Source organism: Labrus bergylta, chromosome 13, assembly GCF_963930695.1.
Source record: "Labrus bergylta chromosome 13, fLabBer1.1, whole genome shotgun sequence".
Classification (NCBI taxonomy): domain Eukaryota; kingdom Metazoa; phylum Chordata; class Actinopteri; order Labriformes; family Labridae; genus Labrus; species Labrus bergylta.
The window spans coordinates 3,847,442-3,861,143 of NC_089207.1; the positions used below are offsets into that span (position 1 = coordinate 3,847,442).

The 13,702-nt window shown below is 38.5% G+C and overlaps 2 protein-coding genes across 3 annotated transcripts; one reads left to right on the forward strand and one right to left on the reverse strand.

Moving 5' to 3' along the window:
• Nucleotides 1-243: 243 nt before the first annotated feature.
• spryd7b (SPRY domain containing 7b) lies at nt 244-9,000 on the reverse strand. Its single transcript, XM_020648365.3, has 5 exons — nt 8,694-9,000; nt 6,884-7,000; nt 6,328-6,494; nt 3,685-3,787; nt 244-1,483 (listed from the first exon to the last, which is right to left on the reverse strand). The coding sequence occupies exons 1-5, from the start codon at nt 8,983-8,985 to the stop codon at nt 1,386-1,388; spliced, it is 777 nt and encodes a 258-aa protein (XP_020504021.3). The 5' UTR covers nt 8,986-9,000; the 3' UTR covers nt 244-1,385.
• A 675-nt stretch (nt 9,001-9,675) lies between these two features.
• On the forward strand, nt 9,676-12,077 carry trim13 (tripartite motif containing 13). Of its 2 annotated transcripts, none has more exons than XM_020648362.3 (2): nt 9,676-9,833; nt 10,519-12,077. In XM_020648362.3, exons 1-2 carry the CDS (start codon nt 9,699-9,701, stop codon nt 11,731-11,733), a joined length of 1,350 nt encoding a protein of 449 aa, XP_020504018.2. In that variant the 5' UTR covers nt 9,676-9,698; the 3' UTR covers nt 11,734-12,077. The 2 variants fall into 2 exon arrangements, with proteins under 2 accessions (XP_020504018.2, XP_020504020.2); XM_020648364.3 differs by lacking the exon at nt 9,676-9,833 and adding an exon at nt 9,840-10,430.
• The last annotated feature ends 1,625 nt before the right edge of the window (nt 12,078-13,702 follow it).

Sequence of the window (13,702 nt, forward strand, 5' to 3'; positions counted from 1 at the left end):
TGGCCCCTGGTGCCGATCCCACTGGCAGACTTCGGCTTTATAAAGTCCTTCAAAGGAGGAGGAGCAAGTCCGTGCAAGATTTTATATATAAAACATGCACTTTCAAAATTAACAAAATTATGAACATTTTGTAAATTATGTTTATCTAAAACAGTGCAATGGTGAAACAAAAATGGCTTTTATAAAATTATAAATATTTTAATATTTTTTAAATCTTTAAAGATAACAGGACACAGGAAAAAGTATGCTTCCAGACATAAAAGTTTAATGAATCAACAACATTTGGATTTGCTTGTACAATATCATCATTAGTGCAAAACAAAGACAGGCTTTTGAAATATTTAACTGTCACACTTCAGCAGCAGAAATGCAATGCCAATCCAATACAACACAACAGATTGACATGTTTTAACCATATTATCTCTGACCAGAGACAACCAGCACCAGCTGTGATTATATTGATATTTAATATAAATACACCAGTTAAGATTTCAGTATGAGGAAAGTGTGGCAAGAATTAAAGGGCTGTTCGAATAAGTGTTGAAGAAATCGATCTTTATGACATATCAGGGTCACAGATTTGAGATTTTTATTTTTACTTAAACATTAATCAGCACCGCACCTGAGCAGCATCCCTCAGAGAAAACGCGACGGGCCATCCCTTGAAATCTTTAATTTTACTGAAGTTAGTAGGCTAAAAAAATAAAAAAATAAGTCAACTAAATTTCAAAGTGTTTTGACTTTTGCTTTGATTTCCACTTCTAATCAATAAAGGCAGCGTAAAGGTTATTGTGATTTTGCTGCCTGATCAATATTGACAGCTGATCCTTCATTACGTTGCAAACTTTGGCTTGCCTCTCGGAAAAAAGAAAAAAAAAAAGCTTTGCCACATAGAACACTTATCGCTTGATCTCTGTCTCAAATAAATACAAATAAATATAATGGTGCACGCTGGGATGTCAGTAGATTGCAATAAAAAAAATCATAGTAAAAAGCTATTTAAATGACAAATGGCTTCTAATCCTGAATAATGGAACTATTTTACCATCACAGAAGTAGGCTGCAATTTTAAGTGTTTCAGTTAATATTATAGGGTGATCACTACTGACAAACGGTAATGAGATTTGAATGGTTTTGCATCAGCACAGACTGGAACAGCCCATCTAATACGACCTACGATCAGGAATCCCTGCTCCTTCAAGGGCACTCCAGCGTCGGTCCAGAGCAGCAGCACAGACACACGGTAATCAGGGGGAAAAACAAAACAATAGGCTATCAAGCCACACAGAATGATATAAAGCAATCAAGGTCAAAGTGTAGTGTCACAGAGGTGGCGAGTAGATACGATGGGAGGACGGCGGCTTAAAGAGGGGCTGAGTTCTCCTTTAGAAGATCTGTTGTTCAAAGAGGATCTTCTCAAATCCGTGTGGAGCTGTGTGGTAGAAGTCACTAAACTGGCAGTCTAAGATGGCACTGTCATCCACTGAAAGAACAGCAGAAAGAAACACATGTTGACCTGTTATACAGACATAGACAGTATTTAAGACTTAATAAGGAAAGAGAAGACACAAAGGCCATGCCAGGGTGTCAAATGTATGAAGAAATGAGACCAAAAAAAAGCTTTTTTCATGTTGATTATTCTTATTTTTAACAGATCACACTCACATGTGGAAAGGAGTCCCTGAAAGCCCTTTAAATTCTACGTGATAAAGTACAATGACATTGAATTGATGTCGTCTTTATCAACTCTGGAGTATTAATAAAAGAAAAAGCAAACACTCCAACCCTTTTCTTCTTTTTTTTTTCCTGCAGAAGGTATTTGCTCTGCAGCAATGAGGTCAAATGTCTCGTAAGAACAACTATTTGAACATAATCTCTGGGTACACAATGTGACATTTTGTATGAGCTCGTTAAGACTGAAATCTTTGGGAGCAGGAATGTTTTTGTTACATACAGTAAGCATGGTGATTAAGTAATCATACAAACTACTTCAGAGCTCGAAGTGTGCTCAAACAATCTACAAAGTAGAGCTGCAATAATTCATTAATAGCCAACTATTTCGATTACTGATTAATAGCTCTAAGTCACTTTTTTTATTTGAATGTATCTGATCCAAGTTTACCAAACGGAATTAATTCAGGTTTATTTACTCTTACTGTTGTGGACAAAGGGAGACCTTTTACTAAAACTACCTCTTAAATACTATCAATATTATTCAACACCGTCATGTATTCCAGGAAATCATTGGCAGATTGATCAACAGTGAGAAAAATCATCATTTGAAGTCTCTGTTTTGTTTTCTGATGTGTCAGCCTGAGGTTGATATTTTCAGGTCTCAATCACAACTCATCATCTGAAAATCAATTTACAAGTTTTGAATGTATATTCAATCCTTTCTAGTGTTTCTCCTATAATTAGAACAATAACTTTATGTATATAGCACTTCTGTAAACAAGGTCACAAAGTGCTTTACAGAATGCATCAAACTAAATAAAACTTAGACTACAGTACTTCACAACACAGGATAAAACATTGCCAAGTTAGAAAATGATGAATAAGAATTAATTTAATTAATTAAAGCAGGACATGAATGACTAATCTATCATTCTAAAAAGCCTCCCTAAAAATGATATGTTTTAAGGAAAGATTTAAAAACAGGTACAGAGTTTGCCAGCCTCATGTCTTCGGGTAGGGAGTTTCAGAGCTCAGGGGCTCTGATGGCAAATGCCCGGTCGCCCTTGGTAACCAGACTTGACCTGGTGATGGTGCTCTCGATGATCTTAGATCACGACTTGGAGCATAAGGTGTCAAAAGTTCTGTAATGTAAGGGGGAGCCAGACCGTGTTGGGTTTTTAAAAGTTATTTATAATTTTAAAATCAGTCCTGAAGGTAACGAGCAGCCAGTGAAGGGAGGACAGGATTTGGTGTAATTTGTAATGGTTGAAATCTGGGCAGCAGCATTCTGCACTTATGCTAACTATGCCAGGAAACCTAGCAATGGAGGCACACAGAGCAGGCATTGTAGTTTGTGAGAAATCAACTGTTAGTTTAAGGGGGAGGGGGGGGTGTTGCTATGTTACAGTGCCACAACAGCTTTTGCAACTAATATGGTGAAAACTTGGAAAATTAAAAATGTAAGTGTTTTCTACTGGCAGCTTTTAATAAACATGACTTAAAAATAAATGTAATGGCAGGCACCACTGGTTTTAATAATTGCATAAACAGTCTAGGCAGCTTAATTCTGTAATACATTTTTTTAAAATAGATTATTGTACATAAATAACGCAACAGAAGATCACATTGTTTTTCTTGTAGCTCAGAAATACAAACATTTGTTTAAAATAATAAAATCTAATTACTCAGTGTTTTTCTACATAAGATTTGCTGTTGAACCAGAATAGGCAGAGCTGCTACATAGTAACAAAAAGTTAAATATAATGTCAGAGAAATCATCTGTTGTAAAAAAAAAAAAAAGTGCATTTTTCATGATTCCAAAAAAAACGATTGAGGCACAACAAGAAGAGCAGTGCTTTGTAAAGATGTACAAATAAGGCCCTCTAGTGGTAAAACATGCAACTGCAATTTGTATTTCAGTGTTTACAAAAAGAATTGTAAACAGAAAACTATTGAGAAATAATTTGAACACAAATAAAGTGAGGTTAAAGTACAGAGAAAGAAACTCACCATAAACAACAGGGAACACAGTGCCACGGATCCCTGAGGCAGGACAATGCATGTTCTTTCCATTCAGATACAAATTCAGCTCAACGTGGTCATATGTGACACCCTGAGGGACGACAAGAACGGTTACGAGTTACAAAAATCAACCAAATCTTTGCATGTGCAGGCTTCAAAATATGCAACTAAAACTGATTTAAAGATAAGAAGGGAGACTCTGAGTATGAGTAAAGATACGTTGGGGAAAGCAAACCAGATGAGTCATTTGTGTTTAATAGATGTTTTTATCTGGCAGTTCTCTTTGCTTCCTTCGTTCTCAGGACTTTTATCTTTCACCAACTGTACAAAATGAAGGCTTGAGCTGTAAATACTTAGAATCACTAGCACTTCCAGCCAAGCAGAGAATGACTCTGAAACAATAAAGGAGCAAAAACGTGACAAAACTATTTTCAATGAATCGCTAAATTTACTTTAAGGGCTTTGTTAATACATCATATTAGTCTCCTGCACTCTGCAATTGTGTTGATTGAGCAAGTAGGTTAAAATATTATATTCCCTTAAAAAAGAGCATTAGTGGGTGATAGAAACGCCTTCAAGGTAACCTCTTGTCAAAAAGTGGAATTGCACTGAACCGTGGGCTTTAATTAATCAAACTGATGACGCATAGATAGTTTGGATGTTTTGAATAAAGTCTGTATGTTAGTTCATCCTTTAGGGCAGTGGTTCTCAACTGGTGGGTCGGGACCCAAAAGTGAGCCGTGGAGAAATTTCCAGTGGGTCACCAATGAGCACCTGGTATCAAAAAGTCTATGAGGCACTCTTTAAACATGTTTGTTTTGTTCAGTCTCTTTGTTCTGTCACGTGTTTTTTAGCAAAACTGCAAAACTTTTCCTTAAATGAACCTGATTGGTTGAGAAATATCAGAAATTTGAGTCACATTTGGAGTTGGTGATGGGTCCTGAGGATAGACCAGTTAAGAACCATTGCTTTAGGGTAACTCAAATCCTTCATTAGTGGCACCATCTTCAGGAATATTCGACTTACAAATATACAAATAATTATTCCAGGCAACACTTTTATTTAAGTAATATCTCATTCATGTACATGTGTTTATATATCCTGTACATACGCCTCAAGCGGAGGGAAAATACACCTATTGAGTCCCTAAAGGAGTCTTTGGTAACGTGTAACTGACTGGCCTGAATTTAAATTCTGCTGAAAATGTGTAAAGAGAGAAATAATTACACAAGTGTATTTACCGTAAAACTTCAAATAAAAGCTCATCCCAATTTGAGGCCCAGTCCCTGTTACTAGTCTGGTGTTGCTGCACGTTTTGACAGGTCTCAATTAGACCCCCCACTGTGCATTTAGTGTTTATATAATATGCAGGTTGGTATAGACGTGGTGTCTTACAAAGCCAGATCAGATTAGTGATTTGTAAATGAATTTGTTTATCCATATCCTCATTTTGTAAACAGTAAAACATTCCTTCAGGTTTAAATTTACAGTTCATAGTCTTTTCCATATTTGCTGTGAATGAGTTTGGTTTGAAAATAATTGCAGGCCTGTCTAGTATTGACGACGCCTGTCTCAGATAAATGCAGGTTTCATTTCATTGACTGAAGTAAATGAAAGCCCAGGCTATTACTTGAAGCTTTACGGTAAGTATTTTGTTTACTTAGTTCGCAGTGGGACAGTTCATCGAGACACTGATACTAAAAAAGGTAAGGGGCCAAAGTTATTAGATCAAGTAATCGTAGCAGGTTAAAGTTTTTAAAGTTTGGGTCTCTCCTGCAGAGGAACATAAAATGAACATTAGCAGTCGATCTTATTATTCATGTGTTGATATGTAAGTGTCAAACACTTCTTTGTGTAGTTAATGAAAAGCTCACAGACTTTGACATGGAGAGGTCAGCATGTGTTTTGCTTTTGTTGCCGTGGCTGCCTGAAGGATTCTCTGCTGTACACGCTCACGCCCACAATCTGGTTTTTTTTTTTCCAGTCTCTACTCACGTAATTATATCTATCAAAAGGATTTCATAAACCTGAATGACCAGAACACTCTGTGAAAACTTCCAAAGAGTGTAGTCTTAGAAAAATGAAATATCCTTATCAGTTACAAACTAATGCCAAGGTTCAAATTGATGCGTAGATGGGTGCACATTAAACAGACACGAGGCTATCAGACCAGTATGAGACCAGCTGATGCAATGTGACTATTGACGCCAGCTGCCATGGAAAAACCCTCAAATGTAAAATCTACTGCTGGTCTCACGGGACCTGCAGACCAGCCTGCTGCACCAGGCTTCTAGCAGATGATTAGTCTAAAGGGATTGATAACAATTTTGAAAATACACAAATTCTACATTTATGTGCCTATTGGAAGTCCATGAGATAGATCAATATGTTCACAGACTTAACTATTTAAAACAGATCCATGTAACCAGGATTGACGCACCTTAGTGAAAAGATACTGTGTGTGGATCCATGTCGGATAACATCATTTTTATTCTCAGAATGCTCATTAAAGTGTCTGTTAATTGTCTGTATTTTTAAAAGTGTCTTCCTTTTGAGCTTTAAAATTGGCTGGCAACACTTTTAAGTATTGAATGTTTAGGTCATCAAACCTCAATTAGAGGATCAACTTACAACAATGTCCCCCTCCTGAGGAAGGCTGTTTGCAGGCAGGCGATTCTTCTCTTCATTATTGTGGTACACAGACCCATCATGCCTCAGGACAAGGCTGTTTGTATCTCTGCCCAAAGGCACTTGATTAAGATTCACTTTCTGCGTCGCCACACCGATTCCCCAGATACCTAGACACAAGGACAGCACGATCAAAACACTCCTAAAACACTATGAAAAAATCAATATTATTGACCGAAGCCATCTGCAATCAAAAAACAGCAGACAAGATAAATATCCAATTTGTAACTTAATGCTAGTTAAACAATATGTGGTGAGTAAGGTGCTTCAAGAGGTCAGCTCTGCTTAAGTGCCATATTTCTCAGTAAGCACCTCCCTTGTGCTTTCCAATGCGCTCTTTGTTCGCGAGGGAAAATTCCCACAGCGAGCATGAAGTCACAAGATGCTGAGGCTACTAAAAACTGCAGCAAGTAAGACTCATTATTCCTACGAGGAATGCACAGAAAATGTCAATGTGTGAAGAAAAGAAGGAAGGGGAGCCAGACGCAAAAGGGCTTACCAGTAGACTGGATCTTAAACTCAAAATAACTTTTGTTTTGGTGAAGCGGAGCATTGGCCAAACAGCCTCCGGTGCCACATATCCTCCTGCCGCTCTTCACAATAACAACATCGGTGCCTGCAATGCAAAGTCAAGAACACAAAGTCAGGAACCAACCGAGGGAGTGTAAACAGTTCAATTAATTTATGACATGTTGTTTATAATCAGTCAATTCTCACATCTATTAAATTTCAGTAAATAGTCTTTCATGACATCCATAATTTCCTGAAGCCAAAGATGATACCTTCTAAAATGAGCCCTTAAGACAACCTCTCATGTAGTGTAAAACAGCGGTGCCCAAACTTTTCATCCCGCGAACCCCAAAATAACGATGCGCGACACCGGGGACCCCTTCTGTCCCTAGAAGTGGTTAAAGCATAACGGTGAACACAGCAGCACGCACTAATGGGCCTATCCGAACACTGACATTAGAACAACAATAAAAAAATACAGCAGCCTTAAACTAATTGAACAACAGTTTTGTATGTAATTTCACAATAAAAGGTCAAATATGTCATTTCTAGTCATTTCCAGTTTGCACTTGTTTTTGGAAGGCAACTCGCGACCCCCCCTCCCAGTGTCTCCCGACCCCCACTTTGGAAACCACTGGTGTAAAACATACACACAGTTTCCCAGTGGGATTATTATTATTATCATAGCCGGGAGAGACGGTGGGTTTGTAGGAATTTTGAATAAGGATATTTTACTATGAATGAACAAATCAGAACTTTTTTTAACAAAGCCTTACAATTGCATCAATAGCATTTTATAGAATAGAAATAGACTAGAATAGAATAGAATAAATAGAATAGAATTACTTTATTGATCCCAAACTGGGAAATTGTGGCGTTACAGCAGCAGGTTGTCCAAACACACAATATTAACAAAAAACACAATATTAGAAAATTTAAACACAATATAATATTAAATACAAAGTAAATAAGCACTAAAAATCTAAAAATTGTATTTTATTTTAAATTATTATTATTAATATTATTTTATTTTAAAATCTAAAAATTGTATTTATTTTAAATTATTATTATTAATTTTATTTCATTTTAAAATCTAAAAATTGTATTTTATTTTAAATTATTATTATTATATTGTATTTTATTTTAAAATCTAAAAATTTTATTTTATTTTAAATTATTATGATTATTTTATTTTAAAATCTAAAAATCTAAAAATTGTATTTTATTTTAAATTATTATTTTCATTTTATTTTATTTTAAAATCTAAAAAAAATATTTTATTTTAAATTATTATGATTATTTTATTTTATTTTAAAATCTAAAAATATCAAAATTTTATTTTATTTTAAATTATTATGATTATTTTATTTTATTTTAAAATCTAAAAATATCAAAATTTTATTTTATTTTAAATTATCATTATTATTTTATTTTATTTTAAAATCTAAAAAAAATATTTTATTTTAAATTATTATCATTATTTCATTTTTTTTATTTTGAAATTTAAAAGTATAAAAAATAAGAATGAGAATATATACAACCATGTATTGAGTTAGGTTAACCTGACGTTGCGTCGTCTAGTGTATAAATAAATTGCAGCTTTATATGGAGAATAACAGAGTTTGATAATAGAACCTGAAAACAGTCATAGATACCGGAAAACAGACTTTACATCACAGGTTCCAACTCAGCTATCGGTTAGCTGCTTTGTGCTAACGGCGGAAGTAGCCAACCATCAAGTCAAACCCGAATCTAACTCAGCGTGTTTGGACTTGGATATTAAAGGCAAACTTACGTACCCATGTGGTGAGTATCTAACTGGACAGTTGGCATTTCTTTGAGGGGAATATGCCCAGATGCGCCATCCCCACAGCAGCCTAAACAACACGTAAACATCGCAGCCATTCTTACCCCGATGCTAGTTAAAAACACCCGGAAACAAACTCCCATCAAATCAAAGAGAGCGTCAGACGGTCGAACGTCAGCGCCCACAGCGACACCCTCCCGGCGAAGGCTGGTACTGCATAAGCCCCTGGTACCCGACTGTATCCAATCACAGCGGCTAAGATAGGCAGTCGCTCCTGATGGCATGGAAACAAGGGAAGAAAATCAAGGTCAAAATTCTCCACGTGACTTAGTAACTATTGGGTATCGATGTTACATAACCGAAAGTGTAAAGAAAGTTAGTTTTTTAGAAATTGTGTTAAACGGGTTTGTGGTGAAGTGGTAATATGGTGACACCCAGTCATAACTGAGGAATACTCTCAGCAGTTTCGATCAGCTGGCTCATAAGCAAACCTTTTATATGACAATGTGTGTGTATGTAGGCCTATGCAATATATAACAAGTATTCTGAGTCTCTGTGGTGCCAAATTGATGTGCCACTTATCTGCCCAGTGCAGGAGAGTTTTACTTTTTTGTATGTGAGTAGATGCAGCTGGGTGCCTTCACTTGCGCCCACTTTCACGTTAAAGGTTTGCAGATGTTTACGAGTACCCACACACACACACACACACACACACACACACACGAGCGAGTCTACTGAAGTGGGGCAGTAGAAAAACCCGCGGTGCCAAGCTGGGACTCAAACCTAGTTGACAGTTTTTCACGCTGTAATGTTTTGCATAGCAACAGCCCCTCCCCCCATCTCACTGGCAAGGGATCCTCTGCAAGTTGCCTAGTAGGGACAAAAACGAAAAACCCTCCAAGATCACAAACAAGCCGTGAAAATCCCATCCACGCGTGTCGTGGTCGTTAGTGGCACTGTGTTGCACGTCTTGGGTTTTTTTTCCCCCGTGCGCAAAATGCGCAAAATACGCAAACCAGCGCGTTGCGATTATCTGCGCGGCGCTGAAAGGGTGAATTGTGAACCCGGAAAAGGCGAAGTCTGCACAGCAACAAGCGCCATGATTGCGTTGCACTGTGCGTCTCAGCAGCTGGTGAGTGATTCTTTTGGTCCAGTAGTTGCATGTTACTATGCGCTTGCAAAATCTGTCACAGCTCTTCTTCACTACCTTGCCAACAGGAGCAACGCTCACACGCACCCTGTTTGTCGATCATTTGTCGCATTGGATTGGTTAGACGGCGGGAATTTAGATATTCAGACAGCTAAACCATCGCCCCTTGGCTTTTATGTAATACAAAAGCGAGGTTACATTTATTGGCTTGTTTGAGTCAGAGTTATTTATTTCGACTTTTATTCCAGTCCGTTTTTTTTTTCTTTTCTTGCCAACGCGGTTTCAAGTTTCTGCCAACGTCAGCTGTTTTTGTGTGTGTGTGTGTGTTTTTGTTTTTTTTGAAAGACAACAAGAAGCAGGATGTTACTTAACGTTAGATTGGCAAATGGAGCGCTTGGCACAGCTTTTGCCAGCCTCCTTTTACGCGGGCACTGCGATGAGAATCAGTTTCACTTTCACGATGGGAATACTCCAGAATCAGCTGGATCATGACTACACAATCTGTATCCTTTTTCGTGTGTAATGTAGGCTATTGCCTTGTGCTGCTCTTTGGGTTCAGCATCCCCCCTCTGCGTGTGGGTGCGTATTGTGCCGTAGCCCTATTTTTGATCCAAGTGCTGATTTGTGACATGCATCGATTTGACGCCCGGATAAATTGTGTTTGCAGGATGACAACATGGAGCAGCTCGAAGACGAACTCACATGCCCTATCTGCTGTGGTCTCTTCGAGGACCCGAGGGTGCTGCTGTGCTCGCACAGCTTCTGCAAGAAATGCCTGGAGGGACTCCTGGAGGGAAACAGAGGACCAGCCTTCAGAACACCTTTCAAATGCCCCACATGCCGCAAAGAGTCGCCTCACAACGGCGCAAACAGCCTGCAGATCAACTACTCTCTGCGCGGGATCGTGGAGAAATACAGCAAGATACGGTTCATGCCTAAGATGTCTGTTTGTAAACAACACTGCGGACAGCCTCTCAATATTTTCTGCGCCACGGACTTGAGGCTCATTTGCGGGTTTTGCGCCACAACGGATGACCACAGAGGGCACAAGTTCTGCTCCTTGGAGGAGGCGTTTGAGCGGGAGAAGGAGGCATTTGAAGAGCTGCTCCGCGGAGTGGAGAGTTGGCAGAGCGCAGACATCGTGTCCTGCCTGGAGACACTGCAAGCCAGTAAGAAAAACGCGCTTCAGTCGGTGACGAAGGACGCAGAGAAGGTAACAGACTACTTCGACAAGCTCGTCAGCGCCCTCGAATGTAAAAAGAACGAGATCCTCTCCGATTTCGAAACGCTGAAGCTGGTGGTGTTGCAAGCGTACGACCCGGAGATCACCAAGCTGAGCGCGGCGATGGAGGAGCACAGGCGGGCGCTCGGCATCGCGGAGTCGTTCAGGAGCGTCTCGGACCCCCTGTGCTTTCTGCAGCAGATGCAGGAGTTTCGGGAGAAGCTGGGGGTCCTTAGGGAGACTCCTCTGCCCTCTCGGAAAGACACGGACGTCGGTCCACTCGTGCGTAATTTCGATGTTAAAAAGTGGGACTCGCTGAGGCTCAGAGAAGTCGACAAGATCTCGGTCCCCCACGAGAATGGCTCTTATCGAATTGGGGGCTCGCGGATGTCAACAGCCAGATGGATCATCCTATTTGTCAGTGTAGCCCTGTCAACATCGCTGCTGCTGCTGCTGCTGCTGCACATCCCCGCATCCTCCTCAGTGTCTTTGCAGATAGAACCATTCCTCGCTGCAGCCTCCTCGCACGTCGCCTTTACTGGTGTGTACCTGCGGGATATGGCTGACATGTACGTACGATTAATGGGTGCAGGTCAGGAATGCATCATGAACTTTATCGGCGACACTGTCACTTTTATTGGCAGCTGTACGTTGTTTTAATCACAAGCCTGCTGTGGCATCTCCTCTATGCACTCACAGCTAGATTACATAACTGATCCGTGTGATGCCTTTAAGTATTAACAGTCTTCTTTAACATTTTTTTTAAACCATGTTTTTTGTTGTTTTTTAAAATTTTTCCACAAAATGTTCAACCTCATTGAGTCATAGAATACTTTTTTTTCCACAGATGTTTCAGCCACCTTTTTTTTCTTTTTCTTTTTAACACCACTACAAACGACATTCCGTTTTTCCTCTTCCTTTTTTGCTGATTCTCTGAGAAATAACGAGGACATCTTCACTTGTCTACGTGATCTTGATAAATAAAACAAGAAAGTCAAGTCACATCCATGTTTGTTTCTTATTTAGTGACACCATCAAAGAATGTAGGTATTTAAAAGGAGAAGGAATATAGAGTGTGATAATCCCCAGGCCTCTTCCCCCACAGAGCGCATCCGCACCACGGTGATGCTGCAACCTCTTCAAGGTTACACACGTTGCATAACAGGGCCCGTGTGCAATATCCACCAGGCTGCAGACACGGTGTAAGAAGAAAAAAAAAAAGAAACAGAGCATCCCCCCCCCCTGTGATTCTTATTGCCACACAACTCTTTAAGATGATGCTTTATTTCATTTATCAGCGATAATAAAAGTGGGTACTTGATCGACTCGTGTGGTGAGCACTCACTTTTAATGCTGCACAAGATTTATTTGTGGCTGTGACTCGTTCGTTGCATGACTCGTTAGGTCTATAAAGTCAAACATCTGCAGAATACTGGGATATTAAAAATACAGTATGGGGCCTATTTTCTGCTGTGCATCTGAATTTGGAGAAACAAGCATTTAAATCAGCATACAATTTTGAAATAGAAGTAATTCTTAAAATTCAGTGTTGTACAGTGATGTATTTTTTTGTGCTTATCACCAACAGTCCTGTTTGTTTAAGTAGGTCATTGGCAAAAAAAGGACACCGTGAACTGGTCATGTATCTTCATCATTTATTATCCTGAACACACGTGCATTTTTGAAAAAAAAAATAAAAAAAATCCAAAGATCAGACCACAAAGTAAATCCGTGATGTCAGCACTGACCATAATTCAGGATGAACGTCATGGCACGCACGTTCTTATATATATATAGCCTTCTGTTGCCAGGCAAATATAGGGTGGAAATAAATATAGCACTCCACATTAATATTTCAATTGACATGGCACGCACTTTTAAATTTAGCCTTACACACGTCAACTCAACTCTAATTAAGAGTAAAATCGTGTGAATAAATGAATAAGAAGGCTTTTCTGGCACATTTCATGTCAAGCCATTTCAGTGTCTTTGGTAACATTAGGCCTGCGTGAGTTGAAATCAAATAAAATGTTATGTACTAACTTTACAATCAATCAAGAAGACAAAATGTGCAGATAATGAGTGATAAGCATTTAGAGTGTATCCAGTGTGTTATCGGTTCACTAAATGAAGTCCCGCACTCATACACCCCTTTACACACACTGCGTCTAAGTGTGTGATGGGAAATAACGGAAGACTTCTTTTATTTTCCTCTAATTAAAACATCTTTCAGTGTATTATTTCCTGGTATTAAAAGTATTAATTTTAACACATAGTTTTTTACTTTTTCTGGAAAATGTTGAAGATAAAGCGTGAACGGGCTTGTTCTTGTAAAAATCAAACAAGAACATAAAATAAGCACTATCAGTGTAAAAGGAGACAAAATCCAATTGGAAAAAAGAAAAAGCAAAAAAAAAAAAAAAAAGTTCGACTGAGCATCTCTTTTAAAAGATGAAAAAGTGGAAACATGCACAGTGCCAAGACGCTTCCATGTTAAAGCCTCATATGCAGTTTTTGTGATACTGTGAACAATTGCCAAATTATAAAATTATAATGACTGCATTAAGTCAAATGTGCAGGAAAGTTAGAATAATTTTAATAGAATTGTATTGAAGTTGCTGGTATTTTA

Excerpts from the sequence above, each read along its gene's own strand:
- spryd7b (XM_020648365.3), bottom strand. The coding sequence starts at position 8,985 with ATGCCATCAGGAGCGACTGCCTATCTTAGCCGCTGTGATTGGATACAG. Across the intron at positions 3,788-6,327 it reads CTCAGGAGGGGGACATTGTT|GGTGTCACATATGACCACGT; the intron begins GTAAGTTGATCC and ends GTCGTCCCTCAG. Across the intron at positions 1,484-3,684 it reads TGTGTTCCCTGTTGTTTATG|TGGATGACAGTGCCATCTTA; the intron begins GTGAGTTTCTTT and ends CTGTTCTTTCAG.
- trim13 (XM_020648362.3), top strand. The coding sequence starts at position 9,699 with ATGCGCAAAATACGCAAACCAGCGCGTTGCGATTATCTGCGCGGCGCT. Across the intron at positions 9,834-10,518 it reads ACTGTGCGTCTCAGCAGCTG|GATGACAACATGGAGCAGCT; the intron begins GTGAGTGATTCT and ends TTGTGTTTGCAG.